Genomic DNA, 27,112 nt, shown 5'->3' with positions numbered 1-27,112 from the left:
ATGATCAGTGGTCAGTCATCTTCAATCTCTGTTTCTCCAGGAAAATCCTACATCAGGAGATCTGCGTCTGTATCCCCAGAGAAGATGGGGCGTCTTCCCCTGGGGATCATTTCCCCCTATGTGAAAACAAGTTCTGGTGGAAGTATGGACCCCTTAAAATTCTATGCTACCAGCTATGGCACAGCTTTTGGTAAGGATCCTATCAGTAAGGTGTGTGTGTGTAAAGCTTGGAAGGTTTTAAGAGGGGAGTGGACATGTTCATGGAGGAGAGGTATTCATGGCTACTAGTTAAAATGTATACTAGTCATGATGCATACCTATTCTCTCCAGGATCAGAGGACCATGCCGAATATATTAGGTGCTGTGGAACACAGGCAGGGTGCTGCTGCTTTAGCTATCTTGTTTGTGGGCTTCCTAGAGGCACCTGGTTGGAAGTGGATATGTTCGGGAGACTGCTGGACTTGATGGGCCTTGGTCTGATCCAACATGGCTTTTCTTATGTTCTTATGTGTGTGGGGGCAGGGAGGGTTCATTCTTTCCTGCACTGGCCATTCTTCCTGATTGTTATGTTAAGCACTGGTACACACATCTGCTTATTTTCACCTTCCTTCTCCATCACTTTTTCTGTCTTGTATTATTGTCCTGCTTCCTACAGTGTCAATGGCTGTGTCTGACTTTGACAACAGCGTAGACAGATTGTGTGTGTAATGTAATGCAGATGCCACAAGCTTGGTGTATGTCCAATGTGTGCAAAACCTCTAGCATGACCAGGGCTTCAGGAGCTTGCTTGTAAATGACTCATCTAATGCTTAGGGACCATTATAAAGCAAAGCACATCCATCAAAAGTTGCATGGCCTTGGAGAAGCCTCATCTCCCCTTCCAAGCTGATGAATGTCTTTCTTTGTAAGGCTTCAATCTTCTTCTCCCAGCATAATTTCCTGCAGTGACCTTTTAACCTGGCTGAATCAGAAAGGACAAATGAAATAGTAAGGTGGCAGCCTTGATCATCTTGGCTAAGACGGATTGCTATTTTGCTCTTTCCCTCTCTGACTGGTCTTTTGCATCAGCCGTTCTACCTGGCCATTACGTAACATTGTAAGCACTGGTATGTACTTTTGCTTAGTTTCATCTTCCCTTCCTATCTGGTTTTTCCTTTCCTATCATGTTGATCAGATTGTAAACCATTGTTTTATGTTGTAGACCACCTTAAGTGCACTGGCAGAAAAGCAATAAACAGACATAGTGAGTAAATCAGTGAATTCACTGGCAATAAAAGTTGGCCAGTGATGTTTGTTTCCTGTTTGTTTGCTAGGTCAGGTGGACTTCCGTCCTCGGAATGGCTTCCACACTGGAGCTGGATACAAAGCCAATTACCGACCTGTTGTCCAATACAAGCCGAGCCTAGACAAAGTAGATAATCCAGCTATTGGGTAGGTATCTCACATAGGAAATAGTTGGAATAACCTTGTGTGCTGCATGCCACCCACACACTAACAAAATCACTTCCTGATAACTCAGGTTGTCTCTGGAGCAGCAACAGGCTTCCATTTGTGCTAGTCTCACTCATGTTCCCATAATGCACAATAACAAAGTCCAAGTCAGGGGCCAGATAAATGGCATCATACTATGGTGGTGGAGCTAGGGTAGCAGATGATGTGGAAGACCTCCACGTGAGGCCAGGGCCAGATCTACATTTTTTGAAGGGGGAGCAAAAGGAACAAATGATGCCCCTTGTATAATTTTTTTCTTTATATATAGGTATATCATCAACATTTATAATATACATATATAATCAACAAATCTTTTAAATTGTGTTGACTTCTATGAATTGTTAATGAATAATTACACTTTTACATTATCTTATCCATCTATTATCTGTGAATTCTTCCTAGAATTCCTTTTGTTGTCAGGAGCCAAGGGAGTTCATAGCCAGACATGTATGTTAGATTTTAGGAAGGCAGACTGTGATGAGCTCTGAAGCATGATGAGAGTTTATGGCAAGAATGCTAAACAGGAGAGGAGCAAGTGAAGGGTGGGCTCTCCTGAAACAAGAGCTCTTGCAAACTCAAGCCATCAGTATGCCAGTAAGATGGAGATGTGGTAGAGAATTCACTATGATGAGGGGACTTTAAACTCCAACGATGGTAAAAGGAAGAGCCAAAGAGAGGGCATTTTTTTGTTGCTCTGAAGTGTCTTAATCAAAATGTTTTTGGTCTGCTTTGCCACCACTGACAATCCAGCCAGTTCTGCTACTGACATTGGAGAGGAAGTAGAAAAATTCTTGTTGATTATGCTTCTTTAAATTGTTGAAACTTACCTGTAAGCTGCCTGGAAGGCAAAATTGGTATAAAGTGGAACTGGGATTTTGAAAATAAACTGTCTGAATGTAACCCACTTTAAATTCTGCCGAAAAACAGAATTCTGGCCAAAGTCTTCTTAAGCAGCCATTGCCTTAGTCTCTCCATCCATGTGCTTCTCCAGCCACTGAAAGCCTGAATCAAGGTACTGACCCTTCTCCTATGCTGTCTCCTGCACCAGGCAGCTCCTTCAAGAGAATTATGAATCAACGAACACTAAGCACTTCCAACCACTTCAGCTCCCAGATGGGAAATACCCTCTTCCTTGGAGTGTGTACCAGCCAGGAAGTGGATATGTTCGGGAGAAACCCCTTTCTTGCCCTACCACCAAAACTGTAAGTATAAAAGTGTAGGCTTCAGTTCTGTATTAAAGGTAAAGGTCCCCTGTGCAAGCACCGGATCATTCCTGACCCATGGGGTGATGTCACATCCCAACGTTTCCTAGGCAGACTTTGTCTACGGGGTGGTTTGCCAGTGCCTTCCTCAGTCATCTCCCCTTTACCCCCAGCAAGGTGGGTACTCATTTTACCGACCTCGGAAGGATGGAAGGCTGAGTCAACCTTGAGCCGGCTACCTGAAACCAACTTCCGTCGGGATCGAACTCAAGTCGTGAGCAGAGCTTTTGACTGCAGTACTGCAGCTTAACACTCTGCGCCACGGGGCTCCTTCAGTTCTGTATATGCGGTATTATTTCATAGTTCATTTTTTAAAAAAGTGTTGAGACACATTAAAAGATTCACCAGATTTATTATGACATCAGCTTTCTCGGCCCAGTATGTCAGATGCATGAAGTGTGTGATTTATTTAAAACATTTATAAGCAAACCTTTCTCCACAGATATCCGGGACCCAAGTTAGATAACAGAAATAAAACAAACATACCACAAAAAAACTTAAAACTATTAAAAACCTTAAATATAATGTCCATAAAAAAGCATCACCCCTTCTAAAACCCAAGAATTATCCAGAGATACCAAATACTCTACTAAACAGTTCTGTCTTGAAGCCCTTATGGAACTGCAATAAAGACAACATCCTAATTTCTTTTGAGAGACTGTTCCATGGTGTTGTGGGCGTGGGACAGACAGAAAAGGTCAGAAAAGAAGCAGCAATTGAATGCACCCTTGCAAGGGTTGGAATAACGAACAGGTGATGCTGAGTGAAGCTGCCTCATGGGCAGTATGAGGACCTCATGTTGCAAAAGGCTTTACAAGTAAACCCTATGGTAGCACCTTGAACTAGATTTGGAAACACATAGGCAGCTATTGCAACGATTATAAAATAGCAGTGTATGATCCCTGCAGCTCAGGGCAGCCAACTGTGGATTGGAAATTTGTGGAGATTTGGGGGTAGAGTGTGAAGAGGCTTACGGTATTATACCCTGCTGAGGTCCTTTCCCGGAAAGGACCTCAGCAGGGTATAATACCGTAAGGTTCACCCTCCAAAGCTGCCATTTTCTCCAGGGGAACTGATTTCTGTAGTCTGGAAATCAGTCATAATTCCGAAGAATTCCAGGCCCTACCCGGAGGTTGGCAAACCTACCCCAGTAACAAAATGGCCTGCTGCCTTCTGTACCAACTATAGTTTCCAAATTGTCTTCAAAGGCAATCCCCTGGAAAGCATATTAAAATAGCTGAGCCTTGAGGAGGTTATTGGTATTGATCATTGTGCCTTAGGGTTGCCAACCTCCAGGTAATGGCCAGAAGAAAACAGTGCGGGCAATTATATCAAAAACACGTATTCATGAAAAGTGCAAAACATCAAACAACAACAACAGTGCTTATACAAAAGAATGATCACAAAATACAATTATGTACAAAGCTATTCACAATGTGAAAAGCAATATTTAGATAACGCCCAATGGCTATCTTCCAACGTAACAAGATCCAAAATCAAGTTTCAAGATCAGCATCTGCTGGAACACCTCTTGCTGCTCCAAAAAGGTGACAGAGGGAACGCTATCCCGGATATTTGTAGCGCTTTCACCAATTATTTGGCTTCATCAGTCTCAGCAATAAGGTTTAAGCCCACTGATATGTATTCCTTATGGGAGATTATTCAGGTTGAATTCAACAGTTCTTCAACTTATTCCATTTTTATTTTGTCTTTTTCTATTTTCTTGTTAGCTCCCAACAAAATGGGCTGCAGCCTTATTGCTGAGGCTGATGAAGCCAAATAATTGGTGAAAGTGCTACAAATATCCGGGATAGCGTCCCCTCTGTCACCTTTTTGGAGCAGCAAGAGGTGTTCCAGCAGATGGTGATCTTGAAACTTGATTTTGGATCTTGTTACGCTGGAAGATAGCCATTGGGCGTTATCTAAATATTGCTTTTCACATTGTGAATTGCTTTGTACATAATTGTATTTTGTGATCATTCTTTTGTATAAGCACTGTTGTTGTTGTTTGATGTTTTGCACTTTTCATGAATACATGTTTTTGATATAATTGCCCGCACTGTTTTCTTCTTGCCAGTACTATTTAACAGTGTTAATTGAGTTTTTCTTTGGTTGTAACCTCCAGGTAATAGCTGGAGATCTCGTCTATTAGAACTGAACTCCAGCTGATAGAGATCAGTTCACCTGGAGAAAATGGCCGCTTTGGCAATTGGACTATATGGCATTGGAGCAACCCTATTGTGCCCAGATCAGCAGTGTCCAAAAAGGGAGAAAGTTTGAAGGCCAAATATTGTTAGCAAAAGCGTTTTTGGCCACCACCACAGACACCTGTTTTCCTAATAACAAGAATGACTCCAAAAAAATAAAATAAAAAGAAAATCCCAGGATCAGATAAACTGAGCCATTCTGAGAATCTGTTTTGATTGAAGAGATGGACAGAGAAATATTTGCGTAAGGGGGTGGGGGACTGAGCCCTAATGAAATAGTATCATACTTCCTGATAAATACAGCAATTTCACACTAAAATCTGAAGTTCTTTTATAGTCTTTGCAGGGATACAAGCCTTTTGGTTTTTGCTGTAATGTGGATATCGGAAGTGTTTTGTTTTGTTTTTTAAAGAAAAAATTGGGTCAGTTAGCCAACATACACTCCAGCAGTAAGGGCAGGGCAGGCTGTTGCTGCGTCAGCGAATACAACCTACTGCAGACAAGGAAAAGGCTTCAGCAGAGGTGGGGTAGAGGTGGTAAGTTGCAGTACTGCAGTCCAAGCTCTGCTCACAACCTGAGTTCGATCCCAACGGAAGTTGGTTTCAGGTAGCCGGCTGCAGGTTGACTCAGCCTTCCATCCTTCCAAGATTGGTAAAATGAGGACCCAGCTTACTGGGGGTAAAGGGAAGATGACTGGGGAAGGCAGTGGCAAACCACCCCGTAAACAAAGTCTGCCTAGGAAACGTCAGGATGTGACGTCACTCCATGGGTCAGGAATGACCCGGTGCTTGCACAGGGGACCTTTACCTTTAGAGGTGGGGATCCACTTGAATGCCTTTATCTTCATGTGAAAAATGATGGCTGGAATGGTATGCATCTAGGGTTTCCAGGTCCGCCCCCTCAGCTGGCCTACTTCCACCCACCAGCCAGCTGAGAGGCGATGGGCAGCCTGGTTAGGGTTGCCAACTGCCAGGTAGTAGCAGGAGCTCTCCTGCGAATTCAACTGATCTCCAACCAATAGAGATCAGATCACCTGGAGAAAAATGGGTGCTTTGGCAATTGAACTCTATGGCATTGAAGTCCCTCCCCTCCCCAAACCCCGTCCTCCTTAGGCTCCGCCCCAAAATCTCCCGCCAGTGATGAAGAGGGACCTGCAACCCTAAGCCTGGTGGATTGGCCGGCAATCATATCTGTGCTAATATGACCTGTTTAATATGTCACGGGTCAGTAGAAGCTATTAGATCATGGCCAGGGCCTAAAAGGGAGCCAACATCAAGCAATCCAGCACTGGGAGGCTTACAATGGCTTGCATTCCACACATACTGGGGAAGGGCAGTGTAACTGAGCCTTATTGCCAAACTGAAGACCTCTGTAATTATGTACTCGTTTTAAAATTATGAGTCTTAAAAGCAATGTGGGGTTCTTTTCATTTGCCTTCTGTGCTGTGGGCTTTCTGAAAACACTGTAATCATCCCCCCCATTTAAGCCTTTGCTGCAACAGGAAAGATTAAAACCTTTCATGCACTCAAAACTCACCAGCTGCAATTCTTATGATTTTGTTAGGATTGTGTAGAAAAAGGAGGGAGACTACCAGACAAGAAGCCTTTTGCGCCTCTGAAGTCTTGTTGGTCTCACTGTCTTTCTCATGCCAGAATCAGCTTTTAAGCGATCAAGGACTGTGGCACAAATCTGCCTTGAAAAATATAAGGCAGTGAGAAAAAAATGCATCTAAGTATGCACAGAGTCCTTTCCCTCCCTGCTTGTGCTGAATAACCACAAATTCCACAGCTAGGTCCATGGTATGCCTTTTGCGAGGATTGGAACAGCAGCACCATTTCTGTTTTAAAAGAAGAAATTAGGCTCTGTACCATCTCCGGTGGACTACCAGACTTAGCACGACTCACAGTACCGCTGTTTCAGTTAAACAAAGGGTGCAGCCTTATCATTACTCTCTGTCCTCTCTTCAAGGTGATTTTTTGCAGTAAGTTCATCTCCCAAGTGGATCGTGTGAACCTATCCAGTAGTTTTTCTCTGCCAACGCCTTCCATTTCTGGCAAGGTTTTCTCATAGTTTTCCACATGGCAAGGAGGATAATTTCATGTATTGTTTGTTTGTATTCTGTTGCAGATCCAGGGTTAAGTATAGGGAAGCATTGGCGACAAATAACACGAACCCAATAAAAGTTGAACAGTTAACTTTATATATAATTGGATATTAAGAATGAACAATGTTTTGAATGGAGTATAGTTGGCCACAACTTTAACTTGCAACAGCTGAGAAACATTGGCTTGGCATATGCATATAGGAAACCATGGTCTGGATCCTCTGAGCTTTTCTGCTCATGGAGGCAGGTTTTCCCCATATTACTTTCCCTCAGCAGTCCCCAATGGGCCTTGAAAACCAAGTTTTGAGAGATGGCAGAACATTGTAGATTAACATTATTTATTTAGAACATTTTAATCCTGGCCCTCACCCAAAGGCTTTAATGGTTGCTCATAGTATTAAAATGCAATATAAAAAGGTAAAGGTCCCCTGTGCAAGCACTGGGTCATTCCTGACCCATGGGGTGACATCACATCTCAACATTTACTAGGCAGACTTTGTTTATGGGGTGGTTTGCCAGTGCCTTCCCCAGTCATCTTCCCTTTATCCCCAGTAAGCTGGGTACTCATTTTACCGACCTCGGAAGGATGGCTGAGTCAACCTTGAGCCGGCTACCTGAAACCAACTTCCGTTGGGATCGAACTCAGGTTGTGAGCAGAGCTTGGACTGCAGAACTGTAGCTTACCACTCTGCACCATGGGGCTCAGTACAAATGCAATATAGTCATATAATAATGAAACGCCACCGTTGAGAATAAAGCAACCCTGACAAGTGTTCGTCCAACTGCTGCTTGAAGAATGCCAGTGAGAGGGAGCTCACCACCTCCCTAGGCAGCTGATTCCACTGCTGAACAACTCTTAATGTAATTTTTTCCCCTAGTATCCCTAGTATTCCTTTCCACCCATAATTTATATCCATTACTGAGAGTCCTATTCTCTGCTGCCAACAAGAACAGCTCCTGCCCTCCACTAAGGTGTCAGCCCTTCAAATACTTAAAGAGAGCAATCCTGTCCCCCCTCAACCGCCTCTTCTCCAGACTGAACATTCCCAAGTCCCTCCGCCTTTCCTAATAGGGCTTAGTCTCCTCACTATCTTTAAAGAATAAAATAGATACGAAATGTTCTTGTATGATTTCGGCTGTGCTTTGGCAGTTTGCTTCTCTCTCCTTTCCCCCCACTCCCCACACTCATTCTGAACAGTTTCCACCCCAGCTAATTTATATTTCGGACAGGCAAGCTTAGCTTTTTAAGTTACAAACTGAGTTTGATTTTCCAGGTCAAGAAAGTCCATTTTGATACAACAGACAAAGGAGCACAAGCTGTGACAGGGCTGGAACCCAAACACACCCCTTTGCTCTACAAGTCATGTGGAAAAGGCTCTGTTGATGTGGAAAATGGCAGATACGTGAGTCCACTGCAGGGGGTGTTTAGTGGGCCTTTCCTAGTTTGGGCATTACAGGGACAGGGATGACATTCTCCTCTGGATGCAGTACAATGAAGGAGCAGGTACCTGGCAAAGGGAAAATCACCCCCAGTCTGGCCAATCAGGATGATGGGCAATGTCAGTGAAAGAAGGGAACAGGAATGAATTTCCATATCGCCAGGGATGTGTGCGGAGTTGTGGCATGGATAGGGTTAATGAGCACAGTGGTTTGTAATTTTCTGAACATGGGACTCATTTTTTTATTCCAGGCTACTTTGTGGGACCCATTTTTTTGTTTTTTAGCTTGTTCCCCCTTCTTTATTTAGTTGTTTTTTTCCCATTCACATGCAACCCAGCCAGGAATTCTACCTAAGCAGCTGATGTGCAAGTATCCAGCAAAAGCCATTTAAGCTCCTCCATACGAAATTTTGTATGGCTTCCCCTCTTTTTGCTTAATTCCTAATCAATAGAAAAAAGAAAAAAAAATTATGCACAGGGGCCAACACTGCTGGTGCAATCAAGTTTAACTTAGATCACAATATCATTTGCAGTTTAATCTTGAAACTCCCTTCAGTAAAGGTGGTGCTGTTTGATCTGCAGCCTTCTACTTTCTGAGATGTTATAAGGGTCTTCAAGAAGTATTTGAATAGAGGAAAATACTGGTTTCCCAAGATCACTGCAAGAAAAAGTATCCCTCAAAATAGGACTCAATGCATTATGGTCAATACTTATCCCTACGGCCCCACTATACAAGCAGATCTCAACCTATGAGGATGGGATGGAGCAGATGTGTGAGGGATCCAAGCACAGCATATTCTCTCAGGAATAACTAGCCTGCCCCTATGCAGAGAACTGGATGGGATGTGGGATGGTTGTAGGCTACTTCTAGAGCAATTGGTCTAAACTCTCTGTCATATTTACAGGGACCTCGCTACATGTCCACAGAATATGGCTCTAAGTTTCGCTTCAGCATTCCCGGACAGCCAGGTATAGCTCTTTCCCTTGTCTAATACAGTTCTCAATTTCTCATCCTCTGGCATGATACTGACTCACCAGTCATAAAAAAGGAGCTGTGTGTGTGTGTGTGTGTGTGTGTGTTTCTCTGAGGTGTTTGGAATTATTCTGTTTCATAGGGCAATCTATTATGCAGAGCTGTATTGTGGTTTATATCATATTCTGCTGCACACAGTAGTATTTTATTGTAAGCCACTCTGCTTTGGAAGTGAGAGGTAGATGCCCCCCCCCCCAATAAGCACACACCCGCACATATCTCAACAGAGACCCACCTCCTGCAATGGGCAAAGTGTGCTCTACTCCACAAAACGTACGTTGAGAAAGAAATTAGTCTTCAAGGAGCCACAAGATTACTGGTTGTTTTTGCTGCAATTGACTATTAAAAGGTAAAGGTCCCCTGTGCAAGCACCAGGTCATTCCTGACCCATGGGGTGACATCACATCCCGACGTTTACTTGGCAGACTTTGTTTACAGTGTGGTTTGCCAGTGCCTTCCCCAGTCACCTTCCCTTTACCCCCAGCAAGCTGGGTACTCATTCTAACGACCTCAGAAGGATGGAAGGCTGAGTCAGCCTTGAGCCGGCTACCTGAAACCGACTTCCGTCGGGATCGAACACAGGTCGTGAGCAGAGCTTGGACTGCAGTACTGCAGCTTACCACACTGCGCCACAGGGCTCCTAGAACAATTGACTATTACACCTTGGGAAAAGGGAGCTGTGTGCATTCTTATCCACACTTCCTCAACCAACTAGTATCTTGGATTCTTCACATTCCACAATCAGTGGCTAGATGGGAGATCTCTAGAGAAAAGCCAGCTCTTGGCAGGAGTGTACCCTTGCTTGTTTCATGTATCTATATCCTATAGTGAGATCTTTGGGTAGTCAGTTATCCCCTGAATGTATTGGATAAGAAACAATACCTCTAGGTTGCTTCTAATTATATGCGTTTTTCAGGTTTGTGTTGATTCTGATGATTCCTACCTGCCTCTGAGCACAAATGTAGTCTGATAACCAAATATATGATTGGTTCCTGATGGGCTAGTAAACGGTGGAGCTTCTCAGGAGTCCATTTGGAAGTTACGTGTATCTATTTTCCATTCAAGTTTGATATTTAATTTAACTTGTTATTGATCTAAATTGTTATATCTTGCCTTTCTATTAAAACCCCTAAGGTGGCTTACATCCATCAAACAAAATAAAACAATACAATATCAAAACAATGGAAAATCCTGGTTCAGAATCCCACTGTTGTGTCCTGAACAAACTGGAACTTCCAAATAGTCTTCAAAGGCAGCTCCATGTAGAGTGCATTGCAGTCATCTAACCTGGATGTTATGAGGACATTGACAGCTGTGACATGGCCATCTCAGGAGGGGGTGCAACTGGGGACCCCAACTAAACTAGAGAGAAGTGTTTCATGCCCCGAATGTAAGGGCTAGATCTAGTAGCACCCCCCATCTAAACACCACCTTTAAGTGAGAATGCACGTAAAACAGATGGAAGACCACCTCTTTGGTAGGGTTGGCAAAAGGTCTAGAGGGGGAAAATCCTGTCCCTTTAATAGAGGCTTAATGCGATGTTATTGATCAAAAGAGCTGCAACCTCACAGAGAGCCAGTGGGAAAGACTGACGCCTTTTATGCATGGCTGTTTCCCTCGTGGTCACCCTCCAACGACTTCTTCAACTCTTGGCAGGACTTCTTCGACTCTCTGTTTTGATTATGCATGCCGTTTTGGATTGTCAGAGGTCACCTTGCTCTCCCCCTGCGTTTCCGCGCATTTTGCCCGCGTTTTCAAATTTGTGATAAAACAGGTCCCTGAAATCGCAAGCAAAACCCATGGAAACGCAGGGGGGGAGAGCGAGGCGACCTCTGATGGTCAGAAACGGCCATGCATAATCAAAACAAAGACACGAAGTTGTCAGAGGGGTGACCGCAAGAGAAACAGCCATGCATAAAAGGCCGAGTGTGACTTTCAGAAAGCCTCCGAAAGTGAGTAAAATACTCTTATCACCTCCGTTTTTCCAACTTTAAAATGTGTCGCTAAGTCTGAGCATATCCTCTTTTAATTTGCTTATCCATCCTTGTTGAAAAAACTCTATTTTGAGTTCTACTTGTAAACTGTAAAATGTGATTAGAGGGTCTGGGGAGTTGCTTTGAAATTGTATCTTGCTTTAACTTGCCTGCTGGTAATTCCCTCCTTGGTTAGGAGCAATGGAAGCCAGTAGGTTGGAGGCACCCTTGCTGGTTCCTTTTCACTCACCCTTCCATTTTCCAACCCAGATCCCACAATTTCTTCCCTCACCTGGGGCTGGTGGGAGCAACTGTGGTTACATTTGGATGAACTTTATGTAAACCAGTGGTTCCCAACCTTTTTTTGACCAGGGACCAATAGGACTTTTTTGTTCGGTGCAGGGACCCCAAGGTTCAAAATAAAAATTCTGAGAATTTGAAAATAAACTTTAATCATAACTGTTAGTTAAACATTAAACTTAGAATAATATTTGAATATATATTTGTATAATAGAGAACTTTTAATTGTAAATCAATGTGATTATTGAGCTTGCATCCTTTTTACAAGCTGGGCAATTCTGGGGCTAATACTGTTGCTCAGAGCTACACGAATATCATCACTTGCTTCCAGTCGATTTCTGGTCTTGTTCTTAATTATAAGCAAAGCAGAAAATCCTTGTTCGCATAAATAAGTTGTGGAGAAGAGCATAAGATATCGCAAGGCGAATCCCCGAACTGTAGGATATGAAATTGCTTTTTTACACCAGAACTCTTCAAGAGAAACTGATTCCAATGCATCCTTACAGTGCCTATCATTTTGGAATTCAATGAGCTCTTCCTTGATTTCTTCTGCAACCTCTTCAACAGCAATACCAAAAGGATTGCGAATCAGCTTTTGGGTATCTTTTGATTCTGTCTGGTTATATTCCGGGAAGTAATGGTGGAATTCATCGACCAGCATTTGCAGATGACTTCTGATGTTGTCTTGCATATTTGAGGTGATCATGTCATCTTTACTATCATTGACCAGTGCTTTTAATGTCACAAACGCAGAATAATTGTTTTCGCCTACCCATAATTGAAGTTTGCAAATAAAGGCACGCAGTTTATCTTCAAACATAAAAATGTTTCCCACACCTGCTAAATTTATGTTTCCAGAACCTTGCAACTGTAAGTTTAGTTTATTCAAATGTGAGAAAATATCCACAAGATAAGCCAAATGCATCTGACTTTTCGAATTAGAAAACAGCTCTAGTAAATTTTTAATTTTCTTCTCGGCTAGAAACAGCTCAACCTCTTTTCTTAGTTCAAATAACCTTCCCAGTATATTGCCTTTTGATAGCCAACGAACTTTGGTGTGGAAAAGAAGAGTCTCATGATCGGAGTCCATTTCAGTGCACAGTTTTTTAAAAAGGCGTGTATTTAAGGCGCCGCTTTTAATAACATTGACCACTTTTATGGCCATTTCCATGGTATTAACAAGGCTTTTAGGAAGAGTCTTGGAAGCTAACGCCTGACGATGTATGATACAATGAGTTGTTATTGCTGAAGGATTCTTCTGTTTTATTAATGTTGCTACACCGGAGTGTGATCCTAACATGGCTGGAGCGCCATCTGTACAGAAGCCGCGAGCTTTTCCCACATAATGCTATGTTTCTCAAAATACTCCGCTATTATATTCATGACGTCGATACCTTTTGACGTCGTTTCCAGTTTCCGCAAAATCAATAATTCCTTTTTAATAGTGTTGTCGTCTTTAAAAAGTGGACAAATATGAGCAACTGACTGCAATTAGAAACGTCTGTCGGTTCATCACACTGCAAAGCGAAACATGGCGAATTTTTTATTTTCGAAACAAGCTGCTCCTCGATGTCATTTGACATAATTTCAATTCGAGCTTTTACCGTGTTGTTCGATAGAGGTATTTCTTGTATTTTCTTTTTGGCTTCCATCCCTAAAACCTCTTCGACAGCTATCATCAAACAAGGTTTGACGAGTGTTTCTCCTATTGTGTGTGGTTGTGTGAGGCTCGCTTGCACCCTCCCCAGGCCTCCCCGCCCCCGCATGTTCTTTACTTGTCGCTCGCCGCTTCCGCGAGTCACCACCGCATGCCGCCGCGCTCTGCACCTGCGAGATGCCGCCATGCCGCCCGCATAAATATTAATTTATTATGGGTTTATAACTTTGTTTCGCGGACCCCTGGTTTAGTTCTCATGGACCCCTGGTTGGGAACCAGTGATGTAGACGGTAAATAGCACAGGACAAAATGGAACCCTGCAGCACTCCACAGAGTAAATGCCCCGGAGCACAGCAAATGTCCCTGAATGTCACGTTCTGGAGATTACCTGACAGGGAGGAGTGGAACCACCAAAATGTGGTGCTTCCTACTCCCAATCCAGATATGTGGTCCAGAAGGATATTGTAGCTGATGGTACTGAAAGTTACTAGTAATCAGGAAATTTTATCAGCAAAGCGCTTAGGAAATAAGTCACAGCTCTCAGCTGAGACTTTGCCCTGGTCATTTGGGGTTTGTACCAATCAGAAAAGTCCAGCTGGGCAGGCAACATAGGCAGTAGAGCCGTGTTCTTTCTTTACCACCATCTTCACTGTACAAGTCGGCTCAAAAGTTAACTTGTATTTTGTCAGATATAACTCCAGGTTAGGTAGGGTAGCCAGGTCCCTCTTCGCCACCGGTGGGAGATTTTTGGGCAGAGCCTGAGGAGGGCGGGGTTTGGGAGGGGGGGACTTCAATGCCATAGAGTTCAATTGCCAAAGCTGCCATTTTTTTTCCAGGTGAACTGATCTCTATTGGCTGGAGATCAGTTGAATTAGCAGGAGATCTCCTGCTCCTACCTGGCAGTTGTATTAGGGGGAGTTTGTACTCTTAGCATTTTGTAAGTTTCCTTTGTTAATTTTTGTAGTTTTCACTTTGGCACTAAATTCACTTTTTCATTGAATACTTGTTTGTGTACATTTTTTAGAGCCATTACTGCTCTTTTCCTTTAGGTTAACCTAGCTGGCAGTTGGCAACCCTAAGGTTAGGATATGGCTTTCATGAACTGGCCCCTGTCTGCAAAAAGGGCAACACAAGAGGCTGATTCTTTCTTATACTAAATATGTTGGTCAATCCAATGAAGGCTAAAGTCTTCTTAAGCATGTCTTGGGTTGCATCTGAATAGGGTATTGCTGAAATCAGCATTGCTGACAAATCAACACAAAGGCTATATTATTCTTGTTCTTATATTGTGTTTATGTAATGCTGCGGTATTCCATTCTTTCTTCTCTGAATTTCCCCCCCACCTTCCCGGGTGAAATTAACGTTTTCTCAAACCCACACTGAGAAAGCTAAAGAAGTAGTCTAGACCTAATCGAGATCGTAAGTAACTAGGGGCTGAATTCATTTTTAAAAATCCATTTTTATCAGTGTCGCCAACTACAAGCATTCAAAAATAATGAAATAGTTTTAGAAATCTTCAGATGAAAATGCTGTTTGGAGTTTTTGTTTCGTTTTTCCATTGGGTTTTTCTAGTAGGCCTTTTTGTTTCAAGGCTGCAGGGGTCCTGGTATTTAAGCCTTCTTCTGGGGCTTGGAAGTTTAGAAGTATTTTATAGTAGAAGCTGATTTTCTAAGCAGGATTTCTAAAGAATCGAAAGCAGAGCAGCGTTTTTTATAACAGTTAACAACTGTGAAAGTTCTCTATTTGCTTGGATTTCTTGCGACAGCCCTGTCACATTAATTCTTACAGCTCTGGATGCACAAGTCACTCTTCTATCTGAAAATATATGGACATTTAAAGTGACAGTGAAAATCCACTCCGCTCTCTCAACGATGACATTTGTAAACTCTGGAATTGTATAGTTCCCTGGCCTACTTTCCAAGCCAGTTAGATGGATTTATCATTCTCACATTATAGTTGTCTGCATTTTATAGAAGACACAGTTGGTGGTGAAGATGTATCTGTGACCTTCAGTTATGCCATCCGGGGCGGGGGGCGGGGGTCCTCTGTCCTCACTTTTGTGATGTGTTTTTTTCAGAATGTGTTCGAGTTTTACTGAGAGAGACATGCAATAGCTCCCAGGCAAAAAGCCTGGTAAGGATGTGGACATCTAACTGAGTGGGGCATCGCACTCTTAGTGTATGAGAAGTTGCAGGCTCAATCCTTGGCAATGGTCTCCCAGGAGAACAAGAAAGTGCCCATCAGCTATCCATGATCAAAACAGAGATAATCTTTATGATGAAACAGACACAACCACATCTTTTGTCGTGGGCTGTTTCCCCGTTTGTGGGCTTCCTAGAGATAGCTGGTTGGCCACTGTGTGAACAGAAGGCTGGACTAGATGGCCTTTGGTCTGATCCAGCATGGCTCTTCTTATGTATCTTCTTATTATCATAGCATCAAGAGCAATAGGACTTGCAACTTTTTTTGCCCTTGGACTTGTGTGATGGTAAGGGTGCTATCTCTTTATCCAGGATACAGCTGCACCTGTTTTCATATGCTAGTGAAAGACTCAGGAGTCCTGTGGGGAATGGGGTGGTAAAGTCCTGCATGGGAACAGTTGGCTCCCCACTTGACACTGCTGCCATTGCAGGTCTCATCATCTGCATGGTATTTGGGTAGGGAATGTTTTGCCTCTGTGAAGGCTATATGGCTGAACTGTTGTCTGTAGAGAGACAAGAGAACCATGGGTATACTGATGCATTGATTGATTGCAGATGCAGCACATATTACCTATGCTTGCTGACTGGAAGCTGACACAGGGTGCCATCAGCTATGCATTTTTTTTCATTCTGCATTCCTGGTGCAGTCTTCCCACTCTCCCAGTGAGTAGTAGTCCCCATGGTGTCTACAGTTGCCAGGATGGGTTGTGTGTAAGAGAATAATATCATTAAGATAATGCTCATGATCCACTCTAAGAAACTTCACTGGAACTTTGTCCAGATCACGCAACGTGATGGTATCGCTTTACTCCGCTCTGGTTAGACTTCCCCTAGAGCAGGGGTCTCAAAACTGCGGCTCCAGAGCCGCATGCGGCTCTTTGGCCCGTTGAGTGCGGCTCTCCGAACTTGGTTCGGAGCCCCTGCTCTTGCGCCCGCTCAACTGTTGGGCGGTGCGGGCTTCCTTTGGTAGACCTGGCCTCCAGCTGAGTCCTTTTGGGAGGCCATGTCTACCCACTGGCTTTCTTGGCGGTAGACCTGGACTCCGAGGAGGGGAAAATGTCCCCCTTCAGAGGCCAGGTCTACCAATTGGCTTCTATTGGCCTCCGGAGGCCAGGTCTACTGCCAAGAAAGCCAATGGGTAGACCTGGCTTCCCAATGGGACTCAGCCGGAGGCCAGGTCTACCAATAGGCTTTTATGGTGGTAGACCAGGCCTCCAGACGAGGACTCCAGACGGGGAGGGGAAAATGGCAGGGACTTACAATTTAATTTTTATCAATAAATAAGATCACTATTAAGTGTGATATCAAGTTTTATTCAGTGTACCTATAGTTTAATTAAGACTTAAAACTTTAATTAAAGTTTATTAAGTTAATAAACAGTGTACCTACCTATATAGTTTAAGTTTAAGAAATTTGGCTCTCAAAAGAAATCTCAATCGTTGTACTGTTGATATTTGGCTCTTTTGACTAATGAGTTTGCCGACCCGTGCCTAGAGTATTGTGTTCAGTTTTGGGCACCATAATTTAAGAGGGATGTAGACAAGCTGGAATGTGTCCAGAGGAGGGCAACAAAGATGGTGAGGGGTCTGGACACCAAATCTATTGCCCCAGAAGGTCGGACCAGAACCAACAAGTTGAAATTAAATCAAAAGAGTTTCCAGCTAAACATTAGGAAGAATTTTTTAACAGTTAGAGAGGTTCCCCAGTGAAACAGCCTTCCTCAGGAGGTGTTGGGCTGTCCTTCCCTGGAGGTCTTTAAGCAGAAGATAGATGGCCGTCTGTCAGCAATGCTAATTCTATGACCTTAGGCAGATCATGAGAGGGAGGGCAGGAAGGTTTGCATCAGTGTTTGGCTCTTGTGGCCCTTTCTTGCATGCCCAGGGTAGTGCTGATCACCACTTTTGGGGTCAGAAAGCAATTTTCCGCCAGGCCAGATTGGCCAGGGATACTGTAGGGTTTTTTTTTTTTTTTTTGCCATCTTCTGGGCATAGAGTAGGAGCCACTGGGGGTGTTGAGGGGAGGTAGTTGTGAATTTCCTGCGTTGTGCAGGGGGTTGGACTAGATGGTCCTGGTGGTCTCTTCCAACTCTATGATTCTAAGATAATATATCCTGAGCGGTTGGGCAGTATTAGCAGTCAGCAGTGGCACATTTGATGACTACCAACAAAAGAGTGCACTTATCCCTGCTATCCCAGAACAGGTCGGCAGCACAGGTCTGCAGGTAGTCAAAGGAGAAACCTGGCTGAGGGACATAAATTTAAGCTAGTTATTGCTTCAAAGTCGGGTTGCCAACCTCCAGGTGGGGCCTTCAGATCTCTCGTTATTACAACTGATCTCCAGATGACTGAGATCAGTTCTCCTGGAGAAAGTGGTAGCTTTGGCAGGTGAACTCTATGACATTATATCCTGCAAATGTCCCCCTCCTCCTCAAACTCTGCCCTCCCCATGCTCTACCTTCAGATCTCCAGGTATTTCCCAACCAAGAGTTGGCAACCCTATTGCAGCATGAACTTTATTTAATACTTTCAGGTTCAACCAGGCTTTTACTGACTAGAAGTAGCTACTTCCTCCTGGAAGGAGCTGGAGTTCTCAGGCTATTACAACTGATCTCCAGCCGATAGAGATCAGTTCACCTGGAGAAAGTGGCCGCCTTGGCCATTGGGCTCTATGGCATTGAAGTCCCTCCCCTCCCCAAACCCTGCCCTCCTCAGGCTCCACCCCAAAAACCTTCACCAGTGGCGAAGAGGGACCTGACCACCCTACTGACTAGCCACTAGGTTGAATCCTCTCACATGCACAGGATGCCACCCATACCAGCCTGCCCTTCCCCATGAGTCATACTAAGTGGTACAAGGTCTGCTTATTACTAGAGACAGGGCTAACAATCGGGTACTCTGTTTCCTCCCAGAAGTAGACTTGAATAAGGTCGCCATCCCTATTTCCCACTCCGAGCCCCCTCCTCCCAGGGCCATTCAGCCAGTCGGTGGAGGGACTTACTAGCTTGAAATGGAGGCCACTGTTGACGTGTTAATGTCACTTCTGGAAGTGATGTCATCATGACACCAACAACTGCTGGAGACACTCTGGTATTTGGGCAAAACTCTAAGGCAAAAACGGCTTCTACCAGAGTTATTGTCCAAAATACCAGAGCGCCCCTGTGATTGGCAGTGACATGATGCCATCACTTCCGGAAGGGATGGCGACGTGGTGATGCTGGCCTCTCCTTGCAGCCGGTAAATTCCCGTGACTCCCCCTTGCTGGTTGCCGTGGGGGACCTGGCAACGCTAGTCTTGAACCACTCTGCCATGCTACCCGGTGGAGCTACTCTTCAAACTGTCTGCTCTTTTACTGGGGTGGACCCAAACTATCACTGCACTCTCCAAGAGGCAGATTTGGACTCTTCCTGTGCTTCCCTCAAACAATGCACCCACCCCCCATAATACCTGATACTATAGTGAACCAGAGACCTTTTTTGATGTGTGCTACTATTGCCGCCAGAATGGTATATGCTAGGAGATGGAAAATGACAGATATACCAAACAAATCGGAGTGGGTTGAAAAAATGATGGAATTAGTAGAAATGGCAAAACTTACGGCGTCGGTAAATCAAAAGGATGATAATGAATTTGCAAAAGATTGGGAGGCATGGATTAATTATTGTAGAGATGAACTTAAATGTGATATTAACAAATGTATTTTGATCTAATTCAAAACGGATGTATTGGGTATGGACGGTTTTGTCATAATTGAATTAGGAAAACAATACAAAGAGGGAAAAAATGTTAATTAAAGGATCAGAGGAGGGGAGAGGGGAAGTCAAAGAATTAGACTTTTTACAATATGGAATGAAATGTATAATGATTGTATGGAAAAATAAAAAATCTTAAAAAAAAAAACATTGCACCCCCCTCCACATAAGCGGTGAAGGCTAATCTGGTGAACCAGTTTGGTTTCCCCAGTCCTACACATGAAGCCAGCTGGGTGACCTTTGGCTAGTCACAGTTTGCTCTCTCACAACGTGTCTGTTGTGGGGAGAGGAAGGGAAGGAGATTGTAAGTTGGTTTGATTCTCCTTAAAAAGTAGAGAAAGTCGGCATATAAAAACCAACTCTCCTTCTCCGGATGCTGGAGCAGCACTCCCATAGGCTCAGCTGAGTGGCTGTTTCCCCCTTCAGGGGGTCAGGCCAGCCTCCTGTCCATCCCAGCAAGCCTAGTTTCAACCAGGGATATAGACGTCTCAATTTCTGGAGCACGGGACGGGGCTGAACTTGGTCCAGGACCATACGTAGTAATTTATATTACATTATTTCTGTTTCCAAAAACCATATGCCATCAACAATCAATCGTTTGGTTTTAAAAAAATATAATTTTTTTTCACTCGGAATAGTCTGGATCTCAGTCAAAGAAAGAGGACAGGAAAGATGTCATGAACTGTAAGAGGACAGGAAAGATGTCATGAACTCCTTCACTGAGACAATTTGAGTACATCTGTTATTTGCGTATGGAAGCAAATACTTCCCCTCTTTCTTTTCCTCTAAAAGTATGCTGAGTGTACGACTGGCCCAAGGTCACATAGTGTGCTTCATGGCTAAGAGGGGAATTGAACTCTGGTCTCCCCAGTCTTAGACTAACACTCTAACAACTACAACACTCACATATTGGACACTCAGTATGACTCTCTAAATGCATCTCAGAATCCATAGTAAATACTGGATTCTCAGATACAGCCTGAAAATACGGAAGCATTTGTTTGGTTGAGGCAGGGTCCAGGAGAGCAGAATCGCCTCACTTTCCGAATTTGGGGAACCAGCTTTATGTACTTGCCCCCCCCCCCCAAGTACAGACACACAGAGACAAAAAAAAAAAGGCTGAAGAGAGAAATATTGCTGTCGCTTCCATTTCTTTTTCTCTAAAGCTGCAAGTCCCAGGATACCAAAATCACCTTAACTTTCAGCATTTGAACTGCAGGCCCCCAACACACATGGCTAAAGACATAAATATTCCCACCTCCATTTCTTTTTCTCTAAAGTTGCAAGTCCCAGGATACCCAAATCACCTTAACTTCCAGTACGTTGTCTGTTTCAATGATCCACAGGTTGAGACTAGTGGCTTTAGGCAGAACTTCCAGGGATCCCAAGAAAAAAAGGCAGCAGAAGGGTGCTCCTGTGTAGAGAGTCAGTGTCCCAAAGTCCAAGAGAAAGAAAAGCAGCGTTGGCAGCCGATTTTGGCTGGCAGAGCAGCAATGGTTATAGGAATCCGTGCAAAAGAATTTCAAAGAAATAAGGTTCAGGAATTCAGGGTGAGTCCAGGATGAGAATCTATGGATTTCCTGGCTCTGACTGAGTTAAGGAGGGGAGGGGTTTCCCAGAAAGGTGAAAAACCAGATTGCAACCAGCCAGGGTAGACCACAGTGGAAGCTTCCCCCATACCTGGAGCAGGCTGGGAGGCTAGGAGACATACAGGAAAGGTCAGCAGAAAGTAATCAGCTCACCTGGCTACTTGATAATAATTAGATTTTGCACTCAGGAAGACTTGCATTTGCTGATGAAATTACCTTGATAGACCAAGGTAGGTGCCTGGCTTTGCAAGCCCCTGTAGCAATGGGTCAGCATTCAGTTGTCCCCTCAGTGAATCAGTCTCCTGCCCAAGGTTTTGGCCACTCATTAGCATAGCCTGAGGAGAGCCTTCACCCCTTCTTCTCAGCATAGTGTAGTGGTTAAGAGCAGTGGTTGGAGCGGTGGAGTCTGATCTGGAGAATCGGGTTTGATTCCCCACTCCTCCACGTGAGTGGTGGAGGCTAATCTGGTGGATTTGTTTCCCCACTCCTACACACAAAGCCAGCTGGGTGACCTTGGGCAAGTTACAGCTCTGTTAGAGCTCTCTCATTCCCACCTACCTCACAGAGTGTCTGTTGAGGGGAGGGGAAGGGATGGTGATTGTAAGCCGGTTTGAGTCTCCCTTAAGTGGTAGAGAAAGTCGGCATTTAAAAACCAACTCTTCTTCTTCCTCCTCCTCCTCTTCCTCTTCTTCTCTTCTTCCTCCTCCTAAAATGGCTGCCAAGGCAATTTTAGCCATGATGGAATCAGGGCAGACACCTCACATCTAAGTAGGCAGGGGGTCCTTGGTAACACTCCCCCCATACCCATGGTTCAAGATAAAGAGGAGATGGGACCATTTCTTTCTCCAAGGCAGGCCCACCAAGACACAGTAATAATGCAATGATTGGTAGTCCATCTGTGATGGCAAACCATAATTTTCTCGATCCATTATTTACATCAGGTAGTTCCAGAGGGTAACCGTGTTGGTCCTCAGTAGAACAGGTAGAGTCAAGTCCAGTAGCACCTTAGAAACCAACAAGATTTGGGGGGTTTATGATTTTGAAAGTTGATGCTCCCTTGGTCAGATACCAACAAAGGGAGCTTTGACTTTTGACAACTTATACCCTAAAAATCTTGTTGGTCTCTAAGGTGCTACTGGACTTGAATCTAGCTCTACTTACATCAGAAATTGTGTTGAGGCTGCAGGAAATACATTCTTCAGTCCAACCACTGAGGCCTTCTGATTGCTACATGGATTCATCTTTCCATTCCCCCTTGCTCGCTCTTTATCTCTATACAGCCAGTGTGGTCTAGTAGTTAAGAGCACCAGACTCTAATCTGAAGAACTGGGTTCAATTTCCCACTCCACATGAAGTCTGCTGGGTGACCTTGGACCAGTCACAGTTCTCTCAGGCCATGGCAAACCACCTCCAGACGTCTCTTGCCTTGAAAACTCTACAGGGTCACCATCAATCATCTGTGACTTGATGGCATTTCCACCACTACTACATTGTTTCTTCACATATGGTATTATCCATTGAAGGTCCCCTCCCCCTCTTATCTTTACAAAACCAAGCAAACAAAACCAGCCCTGTGCCTCCTAGGTACTTGATAAGTTGCTACAAAGGCAAACAGGTCTGACTGAACTTGAGAACCTGACAACCTGAGCAGCTTCATGATGCTACCTGGCAGCCTGGGGCAGGCATTGCCCCTTCTGGAGGGTCTCACAGCCCAGAGGGGGCATTGCCTCTGCCAGGAAATCCAGGGGGGCATAAAGCCCCACTACCCTCCCTGTAGTTTATGCCCCTGGCTCCAACTGATGTTCCTGGTGGGTGTTAAGTCGTAATTGTAAGGGAAGTCGTAAAGTCGTAATTGTAAGGGACCTCTGCTCCAGAAGTTGGACCAGAACCAACGGGTTGAAATTAAATCAAAAGAGTTTCTGTCTAGACATTAGGAAGAATTTTCTAACAGAGCGGTTCCTCGGCGGAACAGGCTTCCTCGGGAGGTGGTAAGCGCTCCTTCCCTGGAGGCTAGATGGCCATCTGTCAGCAATGCTGATTCTATGACCATAGGCAGGTCATGAGAGGGAGGGCACCTTGGCCATCTTCTGTGTGGGGGTGTGGGGAGAGGTAGTTCGGAATTTTCTGCATTGTGCAGGGGGTTGGACTAGATGACCCTGGTGGTCCCTTCCAACTCTATGATTCTATGATTTGAGACCACAAGAATTATCAAATTGCCCAAACTTATATTTGTTGTTTTTCTGGGCTCCTTGTTGTGTAAAATGCTCTGTTTTTGCAAAGTGCCCTTTGGTCCATCCCCCACCTTCCCGCTTGTGCGCTCTGGTTCTATATGTGTACAGAGCGATGAAGCCCTATGCTGCGCATCTTCATATATTAGCTTTGCTTCTGTGTTAAGGCCTATATACTGCTGGTGCTACGCTGTCATTGCCTGGTGAGGCAGAACCCCATTCCCCTCCCCCATGGGGCACTTGTCTAGGGCTCTTCATTGACTGTAATGGGAGTGGTAATATTGACACCAAATGCTAGCGCTGGGGGCACGAGAGACTTCTGCGTGTGCACTGGATTTAGGCTAAGTTCTAGTCTTCTACCAGCTCCTATCTCTGCCCAGTTCCCCCCTTGTGCTGGTGGCATCCTGTACCCTGGCAGTAGCTCATGGCAAAGTCAGTGGCATTATTTGGCCCTGCCAGCGTGATAAGGTGAGCAGCCATTCTATCACCACCTCTACAGATCAGAATTTGCAATTTTTACAATTCCATGTAACTTTTCATGCTTAAAGCTTGAATACTGAAATAAAGAAAACCCCTTGAATACTTTGCCTTGCCTTACCAGTGTCTGTGGCATTCCTTAGCAACAGCTAAGAGAATGAATAACAACTGTGCAGTAAGCCACCAAATTGTTGTCTGTCCATGCTGGCTTGTTCTTGTACTGTGCTATGTAGCTGCTGGTTTTAATGGAAATCTGCTTTTTTTTCTGTGTGTGCCCTTTCTGTTTTCATGTTCTTCTGTCATCATTTCTCTGTCCTTACAGATCTCCTGCAGAAGAAAACCATTGGAGCCAAGGAAGAGACTGGATTCACCGAAGGCTGTCTCAGTAACCCAGTTATAGACAAATCACTTTCTCAGGTGTCTATGCTGGATAATTTAGACAGTTTATCACTTATAATATGACAGGAACAGAGAGAGCAGTTCACCCAAAAAAATTTTTTTGGGGGGTGCAGGCAAGTCCCAGCTGACTTATGGTGACCCTGTAAGGTTTTCAAGGCAAGAGATGTTCAGAAGTGATTTGCCATTGCCTGCCTCTGTGTCACAACCCTGGTGTTCCTTGGAGGTCACCCATCCAAATACTCACCAGGGCTGATCCTGCTTAGCTTCTAAGGTCTGACAAGATCAGGCTAGCCTGGGGCTATCCAGGTCAGGGTGTTCACAAACATACCTTTCAAGAATCTCTCATTGTGCAGAACATTCCACTTCTGTTGGGAAAGATTCTTATCTCAACTGGGTGCACTGAAAAGCTCATATCTCACAACTTTCATAGTTTATATCAAAGCTGTGTTTTCTGACCGAATACAGGATTTGTGAAAAATATGTTTCCAAGTGGCAGGCCCCGGAATATGGGTCTCCATAGGTTTCCATACTCTGTCATATAACTTGGTCCTGGTCTTGAGGCTACTTTGTTTTTACCTTTTTACGGTGTCAAAGTGAAGAGCCAAATTCTGGTCTTTCTTTGTGGATTTAGCCATCAATTTCAAAGCATAGCTCACGAATCTGTGCAGTTTTCCCACAGCAGTGATGGGACTCCATGTGATTCAGTACCAGATACCACCAGTTGCTTAGTAAGACCAGTGAGGACAAACCTGCCTTGTGCCATAGGCCTGGCTCCTTGCCTCTTGCTTCTCTCTCCCACCCCTCCATATCTTTTCAGTAGAAACTGTAATGGAACAGCTGTGCCAGTGTTGCCTATGTGTATCTCTCTCACTCTCAGTATTTGTTTTCTGCTTTTCAGGGCAGCGCTCCAGGGGTCAGCATTATGAAAACAGATTATCAGCCATCTTCCTTTCCACAGGTAAGAAGGGCCCACAAGTCAGGAGATAGTTTGTGATGGTCTGATGATGGGCATTAGAAGAACAGATGAACTGAATGATGGGCATTAGAAGAACAGACTTTGCCTGTCATGGGCCATTCTTCCTCTTTGGTATTCCCCACCTGACACTGTTTGTGCACACTGTACCCCACCTATATTATGTTGTGATATTCTCCTCGCAGGGTGATGAATTCCTGCCAGTCCTTTCTAAAGGCTCTGAACGAGGGTCTGGATTTAGCCGGCAGAAGGATCTTTTCCTTGGAAGTCCAGTAAGTGGCACTTCCCAATCAGCATAACGCCTTTGCCCTGCTTCCCTCAGTCTATTCCTACTGCTTTTCTCACACCAGCTTCACTTGCTGCAGCAGCTTTTCCCCTCCCTGTGTCTTATTTCCCTTCACCCATATCCAAATCTCTCTGCTGCTGTGACCTGCTTTCCCCCTCCTATTTCCTTACACCTGTCTCCAAGAGATGCTTTACCCAACTTAATGGAATTTGCAGACAGAATCTTTCACTGTCTCTGCTTGCTCCTCTGCCTACTATCCGTAGTTACTTAAATCCCACCTCTTTCCCTCACCCCCACCCCTTTCTTCCTACTTTCCTCACCGCAGCTCTATCTTCTCTCCTTCATCGTCTCCCAAAATTGCTTGCTCGATCATCAGCCCCTTCATTTTCCACAGCCTTCGTCAGAGCCCCAAGAACGTCCACCTGGTGGACAGGTGACCCAGAGCCATACACAGTTCCGAGGCCTTCAGCAGCAGCCCCAGACACAGAACAATCTTTTAGGAAGGGAATGTGTGGGTAATAAGGTATGCCTGAATTACAGCCTTGTGGCTTTATCTGTTCTTAATCCATGGGGTTGTATGCGGTACTCCTGTGGCTCTAGGTTCTTAGGTGTTTCCTTGATCCTCTCCATACAGGAGCTATCAGGATTCAGCATCAATAACCTCAGCCATGTGACATCTCCCTATGATTCAGAATTGCCCAACAGGTTCCTGACCAGCTATAACTCCAAGTGAGTTTGGTACTAATAGCCACCACATTGGGTCAGTAAGTTTCTGTCAGGCCTTATCTTGTTAAGGCATCTTTTCCCTATCCACCTGGGAAAATATGCTTCCCTTGTCTGTGAGGGCCTAGACTGTTCCATGCAGGTTCTTCAAGGGGTGAAGGTAGTGGGAACACTATGGGAGCAATACCTGGTGGTGGGTCTATGAAATATTGGTAGGGTTGCCAGCCCTGAGTTGAGAAATACCAGGAGATTTTGGGGGTGGAGCCTGAGGAGGGTGGAGTTTAGGGAGGGGAGGGGCTTCAATGGGGTATAATGCCATAGCACCCACCTTCCAAAGCGGCCATTTTCTCTAGGGGAACTAATCTCGGTCACCTGGAAATCCGATGTAATAGCAGGAGACCTCCAGGCACCACCTGGAGGTTGGCAACTCTAAGTATAGATGGTATATATACCAAAAGATATCCAAATTTTACAGTAAACAATAGAACCACAGTGTCTTTGGGACCTTGGGTTTATAGCAGATGGTAGGAACTGTATGCACCTGCTTCGCTGGAGAGAGGAAGACTGTGGTAGGGCTCACTCAAGCATGCAGTAATCCTTTCCTTTCCTCTTTCAGGTTTTATGAGAACATTCCAAAGGGAGTAGACAGGGAAGGCTGGACACGAGGAGGGATCCAGCCTCAGCAAGCAGGTGGCTTTGCTACCAACAACCATGCCACTGACTTAGGCACTGATCCCAATGCTACGGAAACCTTGAGGAGCATTCATCCCCATGTCGGCAGGTAATGCTTCCCGGTAGGGTTATGCCACAGCCGTTCTTCTCTGTCCTTCACTTGCCCTGTCCCTGTGGCCGTCTGGTGCTCATCCCTCTCTTCTCTCATCTCTCCAGCTGCCCTCTGCTCTCTTTTGTAATGATTTCCTCTCTTCCACTGCAGGACAATCACAACAGTTGATCCATTCTATCGCGACTCTCCCCATGACCGTCGTTTCACCGCTCTCCACCAGACAATTGTTCCCAATTAA

General features: G+C 44.6%; 1 protein-coding gene across 1 annotated transcript; it reads left to right on the top strand.

Annotated features, from left to right (window-relative positions):
* On the top strand, positions 1-27,112 carry SAXO4 (stabilizer of axonemal microtubules 4). Its single transcript, XM_056851191.1, has 12 exons — positions 1-190; positions 1,314-1,431; positions 2,540-2,693; positions 8,339-8,467; positions 9,409-9,472; positions 24,032-24,126; positions 25,007-25,066; positions 25,267-25,353; positions 25,774-25,890; positions 26,002-26,096; positions 26,707-26,871; positions 27,025-27,112. Exons 1-12 carry the CDS (start codon positions 1-3, stop codon positions 27,110-27,112), a joined length of 1,362 nt encoding a protein of 453 aa, XP_056707169.1.

This window comes from Euleptes europaea, chromosome 6 (genome assembly GCF_029931775.1).
Source record: "Euleptes europaea isolate rEulEur1 chromosome 6, rEulEur1.hap1, whole genome shotgun sequence".
NCBI lineage: Eukaryota > Metazoa > Chordata > Lepidosauria > Squamata > Sphaerodactylidae > Euleptes > Euleptes europaea.
Note: the sequence above shows the minus strand (reverse complement) of the source record. Positions and strands in the feature narration are given on the sequence as shown.

Coding starts and splice junctions, on each gene's coding strand:
- SAXO4 (XM_056851191.1), top strand. CDS start 1: ATGATCAGTGGTCAGTCATCTTCAATCTCTGTTTCTCCAGGAAAATCC. Junction 191..1,313: donor CAGCTATGGCACAGCTTTTG/GTAAGGATCCTA, acceptor TTTGTTTGCTAG/GTCAGGTGGACTTCCGTCCT. Junction 2,694..8,338: donor CTTGCCCTACCACCAAAACT/GTAAGTATAAAA, acceptor TTGATTTTCCAG/GTCAAGAAAGTCCATTTTGA.